Source organism: Rhododendron vialii, chromosome 10a, assembly GCF_030253575.1.
Source record: "Rhododendron vialii isolate Sample 1 chromosome 10a, ASM3025357v1".
Classification (NCBI taxonomy): Eukaryota; Viridiplantae; Streptophyta; class Magnoliopsida; order Ericales; family Ericaceae; genus Rhododendron; species Rhododendron vialii.
In genome coordinates, this window is record NC_080566.1 from 37116683 (window position 1) to 37140192 (window position 23510).

The 23510-nt window shown below is 37.5% G+C and overlaps 2 protein-coding genes across 13 annotated transcripts; one reads left to right on the forward strand and one right to left on the reverse strand.

Moving 5' to 3' along the window:
* Positions 1-1621: 1621 nt before the first annotated feature.
* LOC131304440 (non-specific lipid transfer protein GPI-anchored 26-like) lies at positions 1622-8203 on the forward strand. 8 transcript variants are annotated; one of them, XM_058331676.1, is made up of 7 exons: positions 1622-2016; positions 5942-6054; positions 6155-6214; positions 6766-7343; positions 7459-7590; positions 7674-7746; positions 7838-8203. In XM_058331676.1, exons 1-4 carry the CDS (start codon positions 1686-1688, stop codon positions 6871-6873), a joined length of 612 nt encoding a protein of 203 aa, XP_058187659.1. In that variant the 5' UTR covers positions 1622-1685; the 3' UTR covers positions 6874-7343; positions 7459-7590; positions 7674-7746; positions 7838-8203. The 8 variants fall into 8 exon arrangements, with proteins under 8 accessions (XP_058187659.1, XP_058187662.1, XP_058187664.1 ...); XM_058331679.1 differs by having other exon boundaries at positions 7674-7734; XM_058331681.1 differs by having other exon boundaries at positions 6791-7343.
* LOC131304438 (glutamate receptor 3.6-like) lies at positions 7983-20868 on the reverse strand. 5 transcript variants are annotated; one of them, XM_058331674.1, is made up of 7 exons: positions 20452-20868; positions 15909-16214; positions 13654-15005; positions 13117-13394; positions 12835-12866; positions 12177-12583; positions 7983-11293 (listed from the first exon to the last, which is right to left on the reverse strand). In XM_058331674.1, exons 2-7 carry the CDS (start codon positions 16177-16179, stop codon positions 10805-10807), a joined length of 2829 nt encoding a protein of 942 aa, XP_058187657.1. In that variant the 5' UTR covers positions 16180-16214; positions 20452-20868; the 3' UTR covers positions 7983-10804. The 5 variants fall into 5 exon arrangements, with proteins under 5 accessions (XP_058187657.1, XP_058187654.1, XP_058187653.1 ...); XM_058331671.1 differs by lacking the exon at positions 20452-20868 and adding an exon at positions 16824-16916; XM_058331670.1 differs by lacking the exon at positions 20452-20868 and adding an exon at positions 16733-16876.
* Between the last annotated feature and the right edge of the window lie 2642 nt (positions 20869-23510).

The window sequence follows — 23510 nt, forward strand, 5'->3', positions numbered from 1 at the left end:
AATTTTTCAAACCTGTAAGAAAAAAGGTTTTGAACTGATGCAATCATGACTTGAACTCACAACCAGAGCACAGAGGTAATAGAGGAATGGCACAACCACTGTGCCAGCGAACCACGAGTTTGGTTTCCTAAATGAATCGTAAATGATTGTGATTTATTGAAGGGATTATTCATGTGTATAGTCTCTGCTGCCTACATGACTCTTAAATGGTTGAATTATTGTGATTCATATGTTCAGTTGAATGGCTTTTATGTGTTTGGTTGCCTAAATGAATTATGGTGATTCATGTGCGTAGGCAGGCTACTGGAACATTATCATGTCCCATCTGTCTTTATATCTTAGGTTGAGACTTGAGTTAAAACCTTACTGCCAGTAATAACTTTTGTTAAAGATACAAAAAGGAAATAGAATCCTAGCAAATCTAAACATCCCTTTCCACTCCTATTGTAGGGATGGATACGCGAACTAATGGGTACTTCACCAATCTTATGCAATCCGGTTCGAATGAAGAACAATTTATGATGGAGTCACAATATTTTAATCCAAATGTGCAAGTCGCCACCCAGGAAACTCAATTTACCGCTGCAATGGGGTCAATTTTCAAGAAACAACACAGTGGCAATTTCACCGTAGAAGAGGACAAACTCCTCGTGTCAGCGTGGCTTAATATAAGCATGGATGCAATTCAAGGTAATGACCAAAAAGAAACTACTTTCTGGCAACGAGTGAATGAATTCATTCAAGAGAACGAACCATTTGATTCCAATCGTACTGTGGTCTCTTAAATGAATTGGTGGTCAATGATTCAACTTTGCACGAAACAAGTTTTGCAGCTGTTATGGGAAAATTGAAGCACTGAATCAAAGTGGCATAAATGAGGAACAAAAGTCAAAAGGTACTTGTTATATTTATTTGTTTACTTTTCATTTATCATTTGCTTTGTAACATACCGAGTAGCATTGATTGAAGTATTTTTAAGTAGAAATACAAAAAAAAAAATGTACAGGAAACTCAACGATCAACAACAAGAATTCAAATTCGATCACTGTTGGGTTTTATTGAAGAACCAACTGAAATGTTTCTTGGAGTGTAAGAAGAAAAGAAAAGTGAAAAAGCCAAGAAAAGGGCTACCATTTTGTCCTTCTACTCTAGATACGGTCAATCTAGGCAACGACAATGTTGCAGCAGATAATTATGTGGACTTGGAGCGACCAACAGGCTAAAAAGCCGCAAAGGCTAAGAACGGAGATTGGGGGTTCGACTCAAAATTTCTGGGGTATTGGATAAGATAAAAGAATGCAAAAGCAAGTTGATTGACAAGATATTGGAGATGCTTGGGAAAACATATGATTAGGAGCAAGAGAATTTTCGTATTAAACAAGAAATGCTTGAAGTGAAACAATTCGAAGGGGATGAGAGAGTAATGATGATGGATCTCTATTGCTTGTCAAAAGTGCAACAAGAATTCTATAGTCTTCGGAGGTTGGAAATCCTTGAAAAAAGACAAAGGGTTCAGTAATTTGTGGAACGTGGAACCAAAAACTTGTTTTGAACTCTGCAAATGTGAAGTTAACACTCACTTTTTGATGTCTTCAAAGGAATAGCTATATCTCAGGTACTTGTTTTGATGCTTTAAAAACCATAGCAGGAGTTCTATTTTGTGAACTATCTAAAGGAAGCCTTGAATGGCAGGCTGTGGGGCTTATCCATTTTGTGGTTTGGCAGCGATGGTGGCGGCGGTGCTGTGGGGAGGAGCCGCGGCTCAGTTCTCATCCTCTTGTACGAGTGAGTTGATTAGCATGTCGCCATGCCTTAACTACATAACGGGAAACTCTTCGGAACCGTCTTCGAGTTGTTGCCAGCAGCTTGCCAGTGTCGTGAAATCGCAGCCGCAGTGCTTGTGCGCCACGCTGAACAGTGGTGGGTCGTTAATGGGGATCAATGTCAACCAAACTCAGGCTCTGGCCCTTCATGCTGCTCGCAGTGTTACAACTCCTCCCATTAGCCTTTGCAGTGGTAAGAATCCATTCCCATGATTTTGTTGAAAATGATGCACAAACAGATCAATTCCTTAAAGAAACCTTACAATTTGCAAAAATAATGTGGCAGTGACATTTTTCGATATTCGAGGCCGCAAAAAATTTTGGATTGAGATGTTTCTTCTTGGTTGTGTACCATTATGAATGTTTTTCAGCAACTAAAAACATAATAATGAAAGATCAAAACTTTAATTCATGTGGGTAGTTCATTATTAATTAAATGAGGCATAACTGATGGGTCAAATACTTGAATATTTATTTCGTTTTTGAGGAGCATTGCCCTGCCTCTCACACTAAGGGTGTGGGCTCTACCTCTAAGTGTGTGAGATTTAGAAGGTGGAACACTGCACCAAGAGCATTGAATAATGGGAGATTTATTGATAGGTCCACTATAGACATTTCATAAGCCCAAGAGCATTGAACACTGCCCCGTTGGACCATTAGAATGGACTCTAAGTCAATATTTTCAGATGGCCTAAAAGTTAAACCTTGATCGTGAGATCTATCTATGTTTAAAACTCTATTTTTTGGGGTCTGATAGTTAAACTTTTGGGGGTTTGGAAAATAATGCTGGACCCAAACATGGATAGCTAGCCACTTTACGTTGTTTTCCAATGGCTATATTTAATCCGGAGCACTGGTAAACCTGATAAATTGAAAACCTTGTTAAGCTTTCGATGTTATGAGGTGAAAAATAAAATCACTCTGAGGTTGTTTTTCGTATAGGGTTAATGTGGCCTGCAGTAAGATGAGGTGGGAAGTGGTACTGTGCTTTTCGATTTCCATTTCTAAGTTGGTCATAGGTTTCAATCGAGAGATGAGGCTCATTAAAGTTGCAGTTGGTGTCGAGTTCTATTTTGGGCTAACAATGTTTACTAATCCCTCATAATTTGCTAATTATGTAGCATAATTCACTTATATACATAGGAGATGGTGATTATTAGCACTCTAGAACATGAGCTTAGCAAAATTTGTAGTCAGTACACTTTATTCCACCAATTTAGAACAGCTATAGACGACAATCTTGCTGCAAGTGTTTTTTTTTAATGCATTTAGCAATATGCACTGATGGTTGCCTTTTTCTGTCTTTGCTTGATCCAGATCTTTAAGATAAATAGCTATATCGATCCTTTCTTTGGGGCAAGCCACAGAGGTGGGAATGGTTGACATCTTCAAAAGGCAAATGAAAGTTCACATTGAATTTTGTTATCTACCTCGAAATGCTATGATAAATATGCTTACTGTTGTGTGGAAACTGACTTGCTTCTATGCCTCAAAGCATTTTCTATCTTGATCTGGTTGTCTGGTTTCGGGTGAAAGCTTGAAGGCCTTACAGCAAAGAGAGAAGTTTATGAGAAAATTTAAGAGAGCTGCTCTTTGGGAGAGACTTCACGAGCGTAATGCTAAGGATGTCCTCGGTTCGATCATAGAGCTGAAAGGTTTATGGGTGAAACTTAGGCAGTACTTGTCTACACGTGCAGATGTAACAGGTTCCTTGGGAAGGATGGATCAAGAAACGTGATTCAAAGGAAGTAATCTGCCATGAGTTCAACCGAGTCCAGCCTGATCTGCTGATTGTGGGAAGCTGGGGTCTTAGCCCTTTTCCAAAGGTATAGTCAAATTTTCTTATGAATCTAATGTAGATGCTTGATGTTTTCCTGGATATTATTTCCTAACTTCTCACGTGCATGAATTAACTGAGGAAGACAGACTTGATGACCCCTCTCTCTCTCTCTCTCTCTCTGGACCTGATGACTAATTGTACTGGATGTGCTTGGATACATTTAGTTCTTTCAATAGAACTGGAACTTTTTGTCTGTAAATAAATTACATATGAACTTCCTCCCTTCTTGTTCATCCATGTCTCTCTGTCGCTTTGAGCATAGTTGACTCAGTTTCCATCATTTTGCGCACCAAGTTTGGAGGTACATTTGGAGTTTGTTTTAGCACTGAAAAACGGGGAAATATAGTTGATTATGCATTCTTTAGTCCTTATTTCTAACCAGCCAATGTGTTGAAAATTTGACATGGCCCTGTAGAGACGTTAGTTTTGCTTTGGAAATGAAATGTGGTTCAACTATCTCTCAGGTTATGCCATTTTCTTGCATTTGTCAGAATGTGGAATATTCTAATTTGCTTATCCTTGTGTTTTTTAGTATGTCCCATTTCCTTGTGCTCATACTGGCACATGCTTATCTAATGCTCAGCTGATTCACAAAACCCCATCATATTTCCTCCAACTGGAGTGTGAGATCACGTGGGATATAGATTCAGTCTGGGTTAGCTGTGTTTAAATGTTAGATTTGTGCAGGAATTATGTGAGAGCAAAAGAAAATAAGGTAGATTTCCCTCTACAAATCCAAGTTATGTCTCCCTTCCCTTTCTCTTCCTTCCAAAAATCTTTCACAAATTCAGAACCCAAATACAGTTTATCGAAATTGAATGCCTAGGCCCCAGACATACTGAATGTGGACCATAATAGCTGCTGCTCAGGCTATCCCAACTCAATTGTGTTTCTAATTTCACATTGAGGTTTCTCATCCAAAAGTGTTTTTGTCAAGCTTCTTTCCAATCAAATCATCATGTACCCAATACTTGTAATTCAAAATTAGCAACAAAATCACAGGTAAAGAGTAGCCAATTGCTTTAACTGAGAACAACAATAATTACACGGTTAGCTTCATATATTAGAGTGATTTACCTGAAAAGCCTTTGAAACAATATCATTGTGCAAAGAAATATGATTTTGAATGAGACATGCCTATTCTTAAATGTATGAAATCCTTTGAAGCTGAGATGCTGCAGGGCCTGTAATTACAGGTAGATACCCAAAGAAACATATAGCCGCATTTCTGTTTATTAATGTTTTAAACATGATTTCTATTTGAAAATTGATAACATTTCAAAATCACGCCCGTTGAGAATCTTTTGTTGAAAACAAAATTTTCGGGGCCAGTGTCTGGGAATTTGCTAAAAATTTAGAGATCTTATTTTCTAAGAACATTTTTTATCTCCACATCCATCTACGAAGTCATAGGATAGGGAAGAAAGCATGGTATGTTTTTCGTTGATTAGCGATTACTGAAGAAGTCACACCATAAACAAGTTATTTGAACAAACCTAGGATTACTTTTGTTTTATTAGTATGTAAGATTTTGTCAGTTGCGTTATTGTGGTCCCCGCGAAACCCCAAGTGCTATTGGCCTTACCTCTTTTTCGTTCATTCTATATTCACAGTTAAGAGTCCTTTCTAGAACTAGGAAAGGAATTTGATTTCAGTGTTAAGACTACTTTGTTTTCATTTAAGTATTAAGACTACTTTGAGTTGTCCTGTATTGTTTTCCACTCAGAAATTCAAGATTATGCTGAACCCTGGACTGGTGGAATGCACTTGGTTATGTTGATATACTGTAATGGACGTCTGCTTTTTTGGATTAATCGCTAAAGGAAGTATTTCGAGTTGCCCTATTTTCCATAAACACATAAGTGGATGGATGAAACCTTGTGTTGATGAAATAATTTGAGACGTGGTATAAGTATAAACATTAGTTGAAAGGGAGAAAAATGTGGGCTTGGTGGGGCTGAAACCTCATGGAAGGTAGCTGACTACATGGAGTGTCATTCTATTTGTTCTACAATGGAACTTTCACTCATATCTAATGAGGGAATCCAATTAAAAGATGATAGCATGCATTGCATTTACTAGGAGAGTAGTTGTTGGTAGAGTTTTCTTTTCTTTTACAAGATTTGATGTCATGTATCTGTGCTATTTTTTCATGTTTTCTTCTAAATGAGACTTCCAACTATAGAATTAGTGGGGTACTCTTGCAATTTTCTCCACCACATTTTCTTATCTCCGATGGAGCTAACGACGACCCTCTCCTATTCTGTAATAGCTGCAGGTTCGAGAGCAATAAATGTCTCTTCGATCCGTATGTTTGGCGGCATATTAAGTTGGGCCCTACGGCTTGGAATTAATTGTTGTGTTCTAATGGGGGCAAACATTGTTAATGAGGTATTTGAACACCAATTATTGTTTGATTCTACATTGTTCTTGCACTGGCTATTTGAACCATCAGTCGCTTATGATTAGATACTGCAAATACAGATTGCAGTGGAGAAGTTCAGTGAAGCGACAGTTGGATACTAGCTTGATGAGGCTGAGGTGTGGGAGGGTATGCCATTGGTTTTTTGAACTTGTTCTCTTTGTTTGGTAATCTAATTTGAAATTCCTCCCCAAAAAATAGAAAAATAAAACAAAATAATAATAAAAGAAGAAAAAACTCGGTGGAACATGACAGTTGTTTGGTCTGATTGTTATTGAAGTAGTCCTGGGTGTGAGGAGAAAGCTGACCCATTTTTGGTGCTTGTTTGGTAAGTTTGCTGTCAGTTTGGAAGTCTCCAAATTCAGTTCTTATCGATGTCACTCGAAACCTTTTTTTTTTATCGGCAAAACGTCACTCTAAACTTCTGAAGGGGTATACCTATCTATCAATACATCAATAGTACTGGGGTCCGAATCATTTGATAATATAGCAGCAGTTCCATGGTTTTTTAGTTGTTCATGAAAAATCAATTGAAGGTGTATTCCTCCTCGCTATTTGTACGTGAATAATTAAGACTGGGATCCGAATGATCTGATATGTCTAACAACAGGTCCATGGTTTTAGTTCATTTTTCCTATTTCTTTTAACATGTCTTTTGGCTCTTTTTGTTTCTTTTATAGGTACTAATGAAATTACGATTTCCAGGACACTCCCCGCGGTCCACCCATCGTCCAAGGCCACAAACTGGTGGCTATCGAGCATTTAGCAGTAAGCTTAGAGGATACTAGAGGTGCTTCGAGTTGAAACAAACTGACACGTTGGCATTTGATTTAGGACAAATTTGGGCAACTACCTAGATGCTTAAGTGATGACGAGAACTAACTGATACTTTTGCAAAGAGAAAAGAATTTGTTTGATTGCATACCTCAAGTGATTACAAGAATAACATTATGAGCTAGGTTAAACTGAACCTGCTGAGTTGAGCCGGTAGACCTAAGAAGGTGATAAGACGAGAGCCAGAGGAGGAGAGCACAACTGAACCTACTAAATTGAGCAGGAAATGAGTCAAGATGACCTGCTTTTTTGTGGGAAAACAGGACATAACAAGAGAGCATGCAAGAAGGGATCAAATGTTGGGGAGGGTTCAATGAGAGTGATAAAGAAAATGTCCCAGCAAGTGCTGCAGAACATGTCCCAAGAAGTGGTCCAGCGAGTGCACCATTCAATTTTACCAACAAATGCGTTCAATGTCCCAACAGTAATTTTAATTTTTTTTTTTGTTCTGTCTAACATTCAACAGTTGAGTTCACATGTTCAACACCTAATTTTGCAATTTCAATGTGTGTTAACCAGTGTTGCTACTGCTTGGGCAGATACCAATGGCAGATCTTCCTCAATAGGAACTAAATTGAAAAAGCCGGTTCATGCGTCCCAAGTCTCATTCAGAAGAGTTTGAGTGAAACTCAGGTGTTAATTGCTTCCATGGTTCACAAGGTGCATTAAATGTAAGTATTGTTTAATTAAACCTTTGTTGTTGTATATTACTTTGGTAGATTGCTTTTTAACACCTTTGTGCCATAAATTTCAGGGTCATGTTGGTACTTGGTAGTAGTGTGAGAACAAACATGGCAGGTGATACCTAGCCAAAGGTTAGACATTGCGTAAGTTTGATCACATCTCTTTCCATCAATTTGTGACTTTAAATTGCCCTTTATAAAAGTGGGATTTTAAGAATTATTGCTTCATGTGTAGGTATCTGTCAATAACTCAACCAACAAGATGCATGCAATGATGTGGAGGCGAAGTAATGTATATCTGTCAAGTTTCAAGAGAGCTGCTTCTTCTAACAATGCTACAAAGGGGAAGTGAATAACAAATGTGGCAGTTTTTGGGTAAATATCATGTAAAGACATAGTTTTTTATAAAGCTAAAGCGGTCCAAATGTTGAAGTTGTAATCTGTGTTCTTCATGGTAGTATTAGGTAGTTGAAATTTGTTTTGGATGTTGACTTGTAGTTGAAAACATTTGGTAGTTGGTAAGGCATTGAGCGTTTGTAATGACTTCAAATGATAGTGGTTTCTTGTTAAGGGTAGTAATAGCTTATATTTGGTTTGCAAATGGCCTTTTGTTTTGGATGTCAGTGCAACAATCTGTGCCTGAATAGTTGGTAATGGCAATTTCTGGGTCATGAGAGTGGCCATTTTTTGTGTTAAATGCCTGGTACGTACCATATTGTGGTCATGACAACCCCAATTTCTTCTTCCTTTGAATGGGAAATGAATGGCAGGTGAATGGATAACATATTGAACAGGACTTAACAATAATTTCCCATTAACTACTACACTATTTGCATTACTACATTACAGACACGTTATATTTTATCCCATATTGGGGGATCAATCTGAAAAGAGCAGACACATACCACAACAACACACACCTGCACATACCGCAACCACTTACACCTAGCCAATCCGAAATGAACAAAGTCTTAGTCTTTGTTCAAAATGAGCAGATTTTGCTCCCAAACACAACAGCTGCAAAAATAATCCAACTTGAAGCAAGACATATCTTCATCTTCCTCTCTCTAGCAGTGATTTTTTCAAGCTCCATCTCCAACTTGTTCGCCTTCCTTAGTAGCCCAGAGATCGATTGAATGGTGGTGATCTAATGGAGAACATGCATGTTCACATAAAAATTACGTGGTTGAGGCTTTATATTAGGGCGCGCATAGTTCTATTGGATTGGGATGGTGGTGATCTAATGGAGAACATGCATGTTTACATAGAATTTGAGCTATGGAAAAAGTAATCGAATTTCAAATTCAAATTTTTTACTTAATTACCTAGCATGGGGATTTCAAAAATGGAAACGTTATCATTCCTTTTAGTCGTACTATGACTAAAAGGTTGACATATTGAATAGAAAAATTAAGCTAAATGTGATTTTCCATTTTATATATAATATTGATCTATTTTTTTCCATAAGAGTGAAAATGATCTAAAATCCAAGAAAGATGGAAAAAAAAACATGACATTTTTTTAGTGGTTGATTGACATAAAAATAGTACAAAGTTAGAAAGTGAATTTTCTTACATAGCTTTCACTTTATTGCTAAAAATATAGGAAAACTCCATTTTCTTGTGAAAGTTGTCACCTCTTTTTTACACTTTCTATCAGTTCCATATTTTCCTTCCCTATCATAACCAATGTATATTAAGGGTATATTTCTTTTATCAGCAAAAGTAACATTTCATTAACAAGAAAAGGGAAGGGGAAATCCAACCAAGGGTTGGAAAGTACATTCCATACTTCATTGCTAGATTTTGACAAAACTTTTCAATTCAATTATGCGCATGGAGACAAAAAGATGTTCTAACACAATTTTCTTTCCAATCAAACGGGACCTTTATAGATTTGAAATGGCCATAAATTACGGAATGTGAAAAAATTAATTCATTCTTTTGGTAAACAAGAATAATTCATTATTTTGTTCTGATCAAGAACAAATTTTATAAATAAATATCACATGATGTGATGACTAAGGAAAAAAATATATCATGATCGAACGAAGCAACTCATATATGAATCGTGAGTTACATAGGCCACGCAACCTTTGATTTGCACGTATTTGGGACACATACTAAGAAATTGATAAGGGAGAATACAAGCCTTTCATGCATGCCATTGTTGATCCAGATTGAGATCCAATGCCAAAGTTGTGCGAAGTCAATTTGTGTAAGTATCTCCTTCTGCTATTATGCACGCATTATACACACACGTTATTAATTTGAGCACATTCCTTGATGGCACAGATATAATTCGAACATTGATTAACCCAGTGACCCTGAGAGATCTAGACCCTCACCTCCGATTCTGCAAGCAATTGGTGCCATTTGACTTGCAAAAAGTGGTTAGTGAAATTTCTTCAAAACAACTATCAACAATTTGATCTTATTATGTACTGTCAATCAACCTCTCACCTCATTGCATGTGTTTGCAATACCTTCCCTACAGTTTTTCTGACCATTTGATGGAATATGGCGTTGAAGAGCTCCTTCTCACTTCTGGAACAATGGCATGGCCTTCTAATTGCAAGACAGGAAGCTTAGAAGGACCAAAATGGTTTGAATTCCTAAATGCTCACTCGCTAGACGTTGGGAAAATCATCGATTGTCTTCATTTTCGACATGGACGGTAGACGCTTGCATGTTCTGATTTGTTGTTCTTAAAATGTCGAACAGATCCAATATATGTTCGGCATTGTAAAAAACACACAACAGTACTTCCTTGCAAACATCAAGTTATGTAAATGATTCACTCCACCTTATGAGGCCTGCTATTGTAAATAACTTCTCATCACCCAGCCTGCAACAATCCCTTCACACCATCTCTACAGTATGATTCGTTACTATATTTGAGAAATAACACAGAAAATAATTGTACGAAAAAAATAACAATATCACTCACACTCAACATGTTCTGGAATACGAATAATGCATCCCTACATCATGTCTAGAAATCTATCAAACACTTGATACACAAGACTTATAATTAGATCAAATACTATCTACACAATGCCTTTAAGCAAAGCATTCCACTACCTATTAAGAAGTACCGACGCGCGTAGCGCGTCGGCATCGCACTAGTATGGTATAAAGAACATCCACTTCTCGATATGCTGCTATATATTTGTGAAAACTATGGTTCATGGAAGTGTTAACTAGACTTCAGAACCAAAACTAACACTTCGGTTTGACGCCATTTCTGTACATCTTCTGTTGGAAGCAGCACTTGTCGATTCCATACCGCCACCATTGCTCCTATTCGAATCCCTCTCCAACTGCCTTCTCTTGGACCGGTTTTTCACGCTCTCTTCTTTCTCATCAGCAAACGTAAGAAACGTCTGAAAATGGGATGACCGCGAGCTTCCAGAAGATTCTGGCTCCTCCCCAGAGTAATGGCGGAAGTACTGTCCCACCATCTTCACGAAATACACTAAGAGAGCAAGAAGACACGCCAGTCCAGAGATAAGGAAGAGTCCTGAAAAGCTCTTGAGTTGGAGGCGGTCCACGGCTAGCTTTGCGCCTTGGGAACTGCAAGCACTACTCATAAGCCACTTGTCGTGTATTCGTTGGAGTTCCCCATTTTCTGATAGTTTTAGAATGGCAGTTGACATGTCAATTGCCAAAGGCGAGTCCCTTGGAAAGGCCTGGTAAGAAGCAAATATCAAAATCAAAATAAGTTTATATCAAAACGACATTTTGATTCTTGAAGCGAAGTTTTCTTTTGTGGCCACTACGGAAAATACACCGGGGGTTCATTCGAAGAAGAAGAATTTTCGAAATTTCATGTTTAAAGCTCAAATTTCTTTTTAGTGAAAGCTCGAGGAACAAAATTTTGCATATTAAAAAATACTACTAACGTTTACATGGCAATAAGGCCCCATAAAACCCAATCCTGGTAAAATAGTCATGTTTACATGGCAAAATAAGGACCCATAAAACCCTATCTTGATGCAGATTGCATATAGAACTGAATCACAAGCTCAGGTAGAAAGAAATAACTAAGGCTTGTTTGGATAGATGTGAATTTCAAATGAGGGATTAGAAATAGGTTTATCTTATTGGTATTACGGTATAATCAATCCTTAATAATCCCTCCGTTCCAAATTGGATGACAATTTTTGAAATCTGTGCCAATTTCAATTCCTTATATCTTTCAATAGGAATCTCAAAAAATATGCAATATGGATCTTGTTTGATAGTTCTCGATTAGTTCTATTATACAAAGTTTTCAAATTCGTGAAAAACATTATAGATTGAAAGATATAAGCAATAAAAAATGGCACAAATTTCAAAAATTGTCATCCAATTTGGGACGGAGGGAGTATGAAGGACTTCAAATTACTCATATTAGACATTGATTTCAAAATCCTTCATGAAAAAATTCCAAACTCAATATAGAAAACCAAATGTAGACTAGCCTAACTTTTAGCCGGGCTTATTGAATCATCACCGTCGAATCACTTCATTTCAAAGCCATATTTATCCAAATGCAGCCTAACAATGTGGTGGATAAAGAATTTTACTTACAAATCCCCATCCGTTTTTTGTGAACTCTTGACCTACTATACTGAATTCGCAACGCGACGAGAGGAAGAGTTCTATATATGCTCTCTCATCAACCAATGCAGCGACACCACCGTTCTTCGGGCCCTTTTTCAAGGCTTCAGCATACTCCTCAGGGGAGTTAAGAGCAATAAGTCTAGACTCGTGAATGCCAAGTTCACCGCTCAGATAGTTGCGGGCAAATGAACCCTGTTGGTGGCCAATGGGGTCATTGCTCGTGCGTAAACTCTCAAGCCCTTTAATGGGTGAAGAAAGTTTTTGTACTGTGAGGATTGAGGTTAGACTTGCAGTATAGCTGGAATTTATTATTAGAACCACAAATAGCCATATGATAAGCACTAGACGACCGAGAGCACTTATTGTGTTTTCTCCTGCATGAAAAAGAAAATATGGGAATCAGTATTACTGAAGTTCCTTGAAGCAAGTGAAGATTAAGGTGTTCGGACTTTGGACCATGGATTTGTGGAGGTATTTATGGTGGACGAAATGATACAAAGATAACGAAGTGAAGAAGCTAAATTCATATGTTTGTTCCTATTTTTTTTCCCTTTTCACTAGTTGTGTCTCTCCACAACTCTATGATCCAGAGATGGTCCCATAAAACCAGTGACGTGTTACTTACTGTGGGCAAAGAACCAAGTTGAAAAGCTAAACCTGCAAAGTGAAAGCAGAAAGCAGTCAAGGGACTTGGATAATATGATTTAACTTGGAAAAATGAACATCATTGCAGAAGAAAGAAAAGGAGAGACAGCTACCCGAAACAAGGTTTTTTGGTAAAATCTCGAGAATATATTCGTTTCTCCGAACTTGGGTTAGCGATAATATATCATGTTGTTTGAAACATCTTACTCTTATCTATATTCGCAACTCAAGAGCAAAAAAATTATTAACTCACGCTACTCACCATAGAATAGTGACGACTTGTTTCCTAGGAGGGCCACGAAAATCATCATTCAACCTATGCTCCAAAATCCAAACAACAGTTCCCACAAGTAGGAAAAAACCACCTGTGACCATCCACATGCTTCCAGAAAATGGCCTCAAGAAAGCCCAAGCATCAGAGTTCAACTTCTTGACCGGTGCCACCACGACTAGCCCAGACTCGATATATGGCTGCGTAAAATCGACCATTCTTGTTCTATTAGTTATGATTGCAATGTCACCTATTGCAGCATCAAATTCCTGCAAGAGAACAAAAATTATGAAATTAAGCATAAACCAGACATATAGGGTGCAATTGGATCATGAACATTTTAGAGGTACTTATGGGGAGGGAAAGGAAAAGGTAAAGGCAAAAAAAATGAAGAAAATTTAAAAGAAGCTAAATTTACATTATTGGTTTTTCCATATATTTTCCTTTCCCTTGGTAAATACCTCAACTGATCTATATGATCAAAGCACAGCCAAATAAAACAATGAGAATGTTAAAGCTCATACTCACACCGGCTGTGATCAAGCGCACAAGCTCAGTGCAGCTAGGGTTATTGACACCATCCCCAAAGGGGATCAACTTATATGGTAGAGCATATGGCAACAAGTTCACTGCAGCCGTGAAAACATCAATGCAGTACCCTTTGAACATCTCAGTCCCTGGCACTTCTGCTATAAATTCACGATAACTAACTCGATTTGGGACTCCAATTCTCAACGCTCTTCCATTGTTTGGAAAAACCCATCCGCGGGGTTTATGTGACGTTTGTCCGGGCCATATCACAGGGTTTAGATGTTGACTTGAACTGGAACGATTAGTTGGTTTTGAATAGAGTGTTTCCGGAGGCAAAACTGATAAGCCAGAATAATTAGACCAATAACCGATGGTTCTAACTCCCGTGCCTATCACATTGATCACTTCAAACGCAGGACGAAAGAGGGACCTGTCGGAAGAAAACCTCACATTACCCGTTAAACCAGTCAAATTGACATTTAGGATATTGTTGAGCAATAACTTTCCTCCATCAAAGATGTTCAGAGCATCTAGATGCAGATTCCCCCCATTTAGCTCACTTAATCTGGAATCATTCGAAAAGGAGATACTTCCACCTTGACTGAAAAAGGCATCAATAGCATGTGCAAGTAGCCAAACAGTGTCATAGGCATACAAACCATAGGTATTCAACCCAAAAGGGCCATTCGCCATTTGGTGAGTCGTCAAGTTTTTCCAACGAGAAACGAAGTTTCTTTTTAGTTCCGATTCTGGCGTGTACATACGCAATGTAATGAGTCCTTGGATATTATCCATTGATTCCGAAGAAAGGGGAGAATCAGTGTCCAAAACAGTAGTGAGCCAATTGGTTGCTATCCAAACATACCCACTGTCCATCATCCCAAGATAATGTGCCACAGAAAGAACATCTAGACCCCAAGTGGGATAAGTGTGAAGAACAAGAATCCGAGATTCGGCCAAAGCCACCTTAACCAAAACGTCCATGATCTCGGTTCGCGTAGCTTGAGGGTCTAAAGGTGCTTTGTAAGAGATCTGACATCGTTTTTCTGCAAGTTCATCTGATAATGCAGCTATCCCGTTCCTCCCAAAATCATCATCAGCAAAGATTGCAATTACGTCCCTCCATTCATAGTACTCAACTATATCTGCTATAGCAGCCATCTGAAACTGATCATTCTGGGTCATTCTCACAAAGAACGGATACTGAAGTGAGGACAAGGTGGGGTCCGTCGCTGCAAAAGATAATAGGGGGACTTGAAGCTCGTTTGCAATATGGGAAATCACATGAGCCGTAACAGAAGATTGGGGGCCAATGATGGCCACGGTATCGCTCTCCATGAACTTTAATGCTGTTGCCAGTAACAAAATGAAGGATTAGAACTCAGTTTTGATGAGTGCTTTTGAAATGAAGGGACCTGAGGTTGAACTTCATAGCATGAAGTCTAACTATTGCCGGTAATTGGTACTTCTAATGTGGAGAATTGAAAGGAGGATTGTTTATGGAAGGATTTCAAATAACTACAATCACAAACTTGGTTCAATCCACCCATCTAAAGTTCTTACATGCATTCTTAAAATGCAAACCTAAATAGAAATTGGATGAAATGATAAATAGAGGGCGCGTCACTTAACTACATTTGTTCTTACATCTGATGTTCCACTCATTTCAAAACAATACATCTAAACACAACCTCAATAACGTAAAATTGAGATTCTGAGTCACTTGTCCAAAACTATGTTACATAGACTTAGATACGGGTGTCGGGTATAGGTATGTGTTCTCATATCTGACACACATGGTTCTTTTCTCAATTACGCCGGACCCTGCAAAATGTCTATATTTGATAAAATGTATATCTTGCATTTGTCAAGGTAAATTGTGTTTACATGGTGTCATAGAGCATTTCATGCAAAATATGAGAAGTTTGTGAATGGTAAAACCACAAGATCAAAGGCCAAATATGTTTTCTAGGTTAGAGTCCAACTAAAACTGTTGGAAACAGATCCCACGCCCTCACTCTAGTGTCTGAGTGTCCGACATTGGTACAGCAATAGCATTACCCATGTATTCCCAAATTAATGGGGGTATGGACAAGGGAGGACCCGATACAGACTGACATTGATACTTTAAACATTTCAAAGAGTGAAAGACTGAACTATCGGCCCCCCTATACCTAGTGTCCAGCGTTGATTCTTCAAACATTTCAAAAACTCCATGTAACATAGGTACTCCACATGACGAAAATGCTTACCCTCGACCATCCCCAGAAATCCACTGAAATTGGCATCGTGCATGGTTAAGTTCAACTTGGTTCCTTCAAGAATTGCTGGATTGGAATTCACATCTTCAATCGCAGCTTCTAAGGCAACTTTCACGACCTTCCCGATTGCACTATTGAAAGCAAACATAGACCCAATCTTCACTTCTTCAGGTCTATTAGAAGAATTTGTACTAACCCCATTTGAAAAATGTCCATTGCTGAAAACTAACAATATTAATACCAATACCCATATCAAATTCATGGCAAACTGTCTAATTATCGAACCCGAATCTGAACCTGCGAAGTAAATAGCACAGAAGAAACTAGTTCATTATGAGAGTCGTCGCCGACAATTCCAGAATGAAAAATGCTCAAAGACTTGTCAAATTGATTTAATTTCTGCAGTTACAAACCAAACAACTTTAAAAGAAAATTCCAACAATAATAAACATAGATTGTTACAATATGTACATACGCTAATGTAATGACAATAGCAAAATGAAGACTTTTAAGCTCTAAACTTGTTTCCACAGAGAAACAAGAAATGGCAAGAAAACCAGAAAAATACACTTTGACAGGAGAACATACCCATTAGAACCCTAGCAAACAGGAACTTAAAACTATCACCGCAGTCAAAAATTCAAGATAAATTATAACCATGTTGGTAAAGGTTGCAAAGGAAGAACTACCCAATCATTTTGTCCCAAAAAAAAAGGACTTGGTGTGAAAGGAGGTCCATTTTTTGTACAAGTAATGAAGAAAAGAACAAGGTCAATAAAGAAAAACATGTAAAAGTAGAAGAAAAAGGCATGAACCTGGAGGAGGAGGAAAAGGTGGTATTAGGAATATCTGGAAGCTCGATAAAAAGGAGAAGACATGTGGGGGAGGAGAGAGAATGGAACTTACAGAGAGAGAAGGGTTGGAAGAAAGCAGCAGGCCCATCCATTCGAAAGCCAAGAAGAGCCACTGAAAAGGAGTAGCACTAGTGTGAGTTTTAAACTTATGTCAGAATCCCAAATTTATTCCCTCAGTTGGAATTCTTGCACTGGAAAAGAAAGTGCAAACACATTTTATTCACATGTCTGATTTTGTTGTTTTCGTGGACCACCACCACTCCCAGGTGTGGCTGGCTGGAATTCCAACCAATTATCATAAGCATGCGCACGTATTGCAGACTCGGGAATTCTGTAGTGGGCAAAGTCACAATATTATAGTGAACATTTTAGCTGTTTTATCTAAGCAATTATCAACAGTTCGGATTTAAAATAAAGTCTTCTAGGGGAGAGTCGTGAATGAGTTTTTTTTGCTAGTCCGAACCGTTGAAAATACTTTTGAACGGCTGAAATTGTTTACAGCAACCCCGTAGTAAACAATTCAGATTGTCTATGTCACGGTGACTGCATACACATGTCAAAGGAAAACAGTCGGGCATTAAATTCGATTTTGAGAAGCAACGCTAGCTCTTGACAGGCATGGGTTGATCAATGGTTTTTTGACAGGCAAATTCTGTACGTATGTTTTAGGAAGGCTTTGATTACGCCATTTGATTATTATGTTCATATCATGCACGCTGATTGCAATAGCAGTTTTTGAACGTCCGAGATATTTTTTATTTTTGTCATTCGTTAAACCTAATGTACTATGAGATTAAATTTTTTACACCGCCGGTGTAAATATTTGTTTCCTCCAAATTAATTATATTGCGCCATGTCGCTATGTTCTATTGATTGGGACCACTGTTTTGCAACGTGGCGCGATGTAATTGATTTGGAGGAAACAAATGTTTACACCGGCAGTGTAAAGAATTTATTCTCATGTACTATATTCTAAGGGACTTGAAGAGGGAAGAGTGCTTAAGAAAATCGAACCCCAATTGCACTCCACTCCACTTGCGTCTGAGATATCATTACACTACACCTTGGTAAACAGTAGCAGTCGCCAATGAGCTCCTTGCTCAGTTTGGCATTACCCACCGCCTTTCTTAGTGGATGACTGGGTTCGACCCCCATGAGGGGGCGGTTGGTCCATTCAGGGCTTTGAATGACTTCTAGACTAACTTACTAACTCCCCGCCAATATATACAGTATTGGCAAAACGAAAACGTAGAGGTCAAACACTCCAACAGTTATGAACCAGAAAAGAAGGGGAAAAAAAAGGGAGAGAAAGGAAGAGAATAATTATAAGAAAAATGGGGAGAGGATGGATCAAGTAAAGAGAAGGAAACATTTTCATTTCCCAAATGAAGGGTATCAAACAAGTTAATTTCAATTTTCCGCTTTGGCTCTTTCTTTCCTTTTGTTTCCATAATGAATGAAACAAGATTCAATTTTCCTCTCTCTTTCCTTTTATTTCCATAATTTCAAGTCAAACACTAACAAAGAACGTGAATTTTTTCCTAACTTTTTATAAAGTATTTGATTCTTTTCAATTCGTTTCAGTGATAGAAATTAGAAAAGTACATAAATATAGACCGAATCAAAAGAAATAAAAGGACAAAACTAAGCCAGATTTTTTTAAAGCTTTTGGCTATAATTTTTGCTTTTCTGACTCCTTTGGTTGAGCGAATTGAAAAGATAAAAAAAAAAAAAATTTGAGCTGAAATTACCAAAAGTTTAAAATATTTAAGTCTATTTAGCTAGGGGGTTGCGTTCTTATGAACTTAACTTAAATCTAGAAATTTGTCTTTATTTAAATTTTTTTTCGCATTTGTTAGTTTTGTGCCAAACTGTTTTGGGTTATTGACATTTTTTGGCCTAAAAAGTGGTTATTTCTCAAAATATTTGGGTAAAACTAAAAAAAAATTACTTTCCGATTCCTCTAGTCGAGATGAATCAATAACCCACAAAAGTTTGGTGCAAAACTAACAAATGCGAAAAAAATTCAAATAAGGACAAAACTTTCAGATTTAAATTAAATTTAAATTAAGTTCATAAGAACACAGCCTAAACTAATCATGAATTAAAGTATTAAAACTCGTGAGAATTTCCAAATTAAGACCCCCATGTGAAATTCTTGCACAAGAAAACAAAGTGATTAAAAAGTGCAAAAACATTCGATTCATGTGTGATATGTTGTTTGCATGGGAAAAATTTTCAGTCCCAGATGGGTACCACGTTTTAACGTTCCAAAAATTTGGAGACATTAAAAAAAATTTAAAAGGGATTTTCCAATTAGTTTTTCATTTCGAAGCATTTAAAATTTCAAAAATCTTGTTAATTCCAATCAAATCACAATGCATCAAACTTAAAGTATTTTGCTAAATTCTCTTACTGTACAATATTAAAATAATTAATTGAAACTACAGAGCAACTAAGAGTATAATCAAAGTTCTATATAATCTTCTTCAGTTAGCGTCAAATCATTCTTTTCCTATGCCCCTTCTATTCGGTCTTCAAATACCTGGCGTTCGAGTTACCAAGGCAACATAGTACCGCTAGTGATGACGCTCAGTAGCCAAAATCCACCCGAAACTTCATAACTTACAAGCAGCAAGATATCCAATTAAATGCATTGACGATAACATAAAAAGAGAACAATTAATCATTTCAATACTATTTTTCAACCTATGTGAAATCTCAGATCCACAGATCCGTTCCTACCCTTAACCCTTGGCTTAAGGCACTAGTGTGGTCCGACTCCCCTTTTCCAGATCCGGATGAAAGATGTCTAAGTTATGTACTCAAGTATCACATCAGTGACCATAAGTTCGGATAAAACTTCACCAGCAACGCAAAACGCCGTCTAGCCCGGGTTGTGACGCAAGTACAATGTCACCCTTATGTCCCATCCCAACATTTGAGAGTCGATCACCACCATGCCGTACCCAGGGTTCGTAAACCAACACTTTCAATAAATCACCACCAATCATCCTCCAACCATATTTCCATCGGTTCTAAATTTGGATCGCCCATAATCCAAAACCGCGGTCTCTCACATTATTCCATTTTCCCTTAATCCTATTTTCACGGCTAAGGTGATAAATCCATACATCGCAACCAACCCCGGGAACCTATTTGTCCAATCTACAAACACAATAAAAGATCACACGATTCAACATTCCAACTAAAAATACTAACATACTAATAACATATAAGCATGCGATAAAACTAATCATGCGATTAAAACAACCTAAGTAATTATTTTTATTTTCTCTTTTCTTTTTCACCACTAAAGTCTATGTTTCCTCTTAATCACCTCGGGTATTAACGGGATTAAAGTCTATGTTTCCTCTTAATCACCTCGGGTATTAACGGGATTAGAACTGAACCGAAACTAATTAACCTCGAGGCTTAATATTAATTTTTATTACTCAAAAGTTAGATTTATAAGCTCTTAAATTATGAGGGGCTAAACTGTAATTTATCAAAAAAATTCAAAAGAACAAAAGCATAAAACAGTCGGCAAAAAACGGGGAACCGGTTCCGGCCGGGTTTCGACCGGCGTCGTCGAGTCCAAAAACAACCACATCAATTATTACTATTAACATATACACACAATAACAATAATATACGTAGGGAGGTATGTTTCGAACTACCTCTCGTCTGGCGAAACGCGGTTCGGAGAGAGTCGGAGCGGCGGCGAATACGGCAGTGAGCTCGGTAGGTGGTGATGGTGTTCGGCAGTGGGGTGATCTCGGTTGGTGTCGTCCGGTTGAGGTGGAGATGATGATGTACGGTGGTGGTGGGATTTCGGTGGTGAGCTTGGTGAGGTACGGTGGTAATGGTGTACACGACTGGTGGAGGTGCTACGGTGGTGGTGGTGATAGAAGGAGGTGGTGGTGGCTGCTCCGGTGGTGAGAGGAGGTTGGCGGTGATGGTGGGTTCGACTGGTGTTCTCGCTGATGACGGGAGGCGGTGATGGTGAGGAGTTCGGTGATGGGGGTGAGCTCGGCGGGCGGTGTCGGGCTTGGCTGGTGGTGATGAGCTAGCCTCCCTTCTCTCTCTCTCTCTCTCTCTCTGCCCAAATGGGAGAGGGAGTTGGCTGGGAGTACTAAAAAGGAAGAATGGGTATTAAAAAGATGGGTTGGATTTACATGGGGAGTTTTATTTCACGCGATGGGTAAAAATGAGTTGTTGAATGGAGAGTGGGTTTTAAGGAGGGAATTAGGTCCCATTTCATTTTCTTTAAAAAAGAACTTTTAGAAAAGTAAGATAATTTTAAGCTAAATAATTATGTGTTTACGCAAATAATTTTTCTATCAATATAAATCTTGTAAACTCAAAAATTATGTGTTTACGCAAATAATTTTTCTATCAATATGGATCTTGTTTGATAGATCTTATTCAGATCTTTTAAACGATGAAAAAAAATAAAAAATTATTTTTTATTTTTCATTATATTTGAGCTTATAAAATTACCTTCTTTTTCAAAAAGAAGTTTAAAAAGAAATTGTCTCTCTTCTCTAAATTTTGAAGGATGGGAAAGGGTTGGGTTGAAAGATAATGCTCCTGTGCAACGTGTACGCTCACTATGAAAATTACTTGCCGGACATGCACACACACGACCGATTGTGAAATAAAATTTAGCGTGATGACAGAAATAATTTTTCGAGCAAAATGAGATTTTTGTTTTGATTATTATTATTATTTATTAAAAAAAATACAGGGTCTTTACACACGTGGTGCCCGCTCGGCGCATCCAAGTCATCCATTGCATTTTTGGACGGCTCAAATTTGGAGGGAGAAAGTGTTTGGGTGAGAGGAGAGAGGAGAGAGGGTTTCAATTCGAACCATCTAAAAGTGTATTAGACGGCCCAAATGTGCCCACTCGGCACTGAAAAATTTCTTGGGGCCACCAGATGGGTTGAAGTTTCACCCAATTTCCAGAAGCATGCATATGCTGGATTTATTTGTGATTGTCTCTACGTACACATCACACAACTGCATTATCTACTCGTCTCCTACCTTAAAAGAAATGGAACAAAATGTCTGGATCTTGATTTTGTATATCACTATCCTTCGTCCCAAAATGTTTGTCTAGTCTGTAAAATGAAAACTAAAAAATAATATATTTCTTTTGAGAAAAAATTCAATTTTTTTTTCATAAACTAAAAGAACACATCGATAACTAGTGAAATGTAGGAAAAAAAATTGAATTTTTCTTGCAAAAATTATATTATTTTTACGTTCTTACTTTGCGTACAGGACGAACATTATGGGACGGAGGTAGTATAATAGTACTACTTGTTTTGTGAGCAATTGGTATAGGAGTAATTCAATAGATTAATGGGAAAATGACGGCCAAACGTGTTTTGATAATTAATATCCGCCAATGACATTTTCAGCATTAACAAATATTCTTAGCATGTCTTTGGCGGGTATTAATTATCAAAATACATCATGGACCGTCATTTCCCTAGATTAATATCTATCCATTTCCCTAACAATAAACAAAACAAAACAAAACAAAATAAAATTTCACTCCACTTGTTTTTCCTATGTTTTTCAGCACTTTTCCCTGAGGTCCGATTGGATGAGTGATGAGTTTTGGAGTATTATTTATGAATGGTGGACCCACATTGACGTGACTCTTATGGAAGGTGAATAAAAAAGTACTGTAATTTGTTTGGTATTTAAAAAAGAGGTTATACAATAATACTTGGTTTCTATAAGAAATAGAATAAGAGGATAAAGTTTATTCCTTCATTTGTTAAATATTTGACCTCCTCTTTTTTAATTAACGGCTGCGAAGACTCTTCAAACCCTCATTATATTTTCTCTCACTCTGTTTTTTTAATTACTTTGAGTTTTACCAATTTCTCCAATGAAACTTTTTCACCTGGAGGACCTTTCATTAGACCACCTAATCTCTCTACAGATATTCTTAGATGCCGTTCCACTTTTTTTTTAAACCTTTTTTTTCAAAAAATAAAAATAATTTCAAGCTCAAATATAATGTAAATAAAAAATAATTATTTAATTTTTTTGCACCGTTTACAAAATCTCAATGAGATCTATCAAATAAGATCTATATTGATAGAAAAATTATTTACATAAAGACATAATTTTTAAACTTAAAATTATCTTCATTTTCTAAAATTTTTTTTTTATTGAAACTGGAATGGACCCTAATATCTTCTACAAACAACAATATCTAAATGAATCCACGCTAACCATGTCACTGTCTTTTAAACCTTGTCCGAGCTTGCCTCCCTCCAGTGAAGGAAAGTCTCGTCGTTAGAGAAAAACGTTGCTTTCATGTCATGTCATTTCATCAAGTTTTGTCTTCTGAATCGGCCTGTAAAAAAAAGCTTTGCCTTACCTACCTGCTAATGTCACCAATAATATGGGTTACACCGCCTTATCTGATTATGTCAAGTTCTATCGAGAAATTTTTCGGTGTCTAGCGGATATATCACTACAACAAAACTTGGATTTTGGGGCAGTTGAAAATGCCCTTAAATGTTACTTTATGAGGCATTTTAACTATTGAGGCAGAATAATGAACTACCACTTGTATCGATGCCACAATAGCTTTACACGGCACTTCTAGGAGCCCCAAGAGATACTAGACGAGGCACACAAAATTGCCACATCAGGCTATCTATTGAGACACTTTACAGAGCAGCAATAGGTGGTTTTACGTGATGACCTT

Coding starts and splice junctions, on each gene's coding strand:
- LOC131304438 (XM_058331670.1), bottom strand. CDS start 16,859: ATGGGCCTGCTGCTTTCTTCCAACCCTTCTCTCTCTGTAAGTTCCATT. Junction 15,006..15,908: donor ATTTCTGGGGATGGTCGAGG/GTAAGCATTTTC, acceptor TACTGGCAACAG/CATTAAAGTTCATGGAGAGC. Junction 12,867..13,116: donor CAAGTCGTCACTATTCTATG/GTGAGTAGCGTG, acceptor TTCACTTTGCAG/GTTTAGCTTTTCAACTTGGT.
- LOC131304440 (XM_058331675.1), top strand. CDS start 1,686: ATGGCAGGCTGTGGGGCTTATCCATTTTGTGGTTTGGCAGCGATGGTG. Junction 2,017..5,941: donor TCCCATTAGCCTTTGCAGTG/GTAAGAATCCAT, acceptor TAATAGCTGCAG/GTTCGAGAGCAATAAATGTC. Junction 6,215..6,765: donor TGAGGCTGAGGTGTGGGAGG/GTATGCCATTGG, acceptor TTTCTTTTATAG/GTACTAATGAAATTACGATT.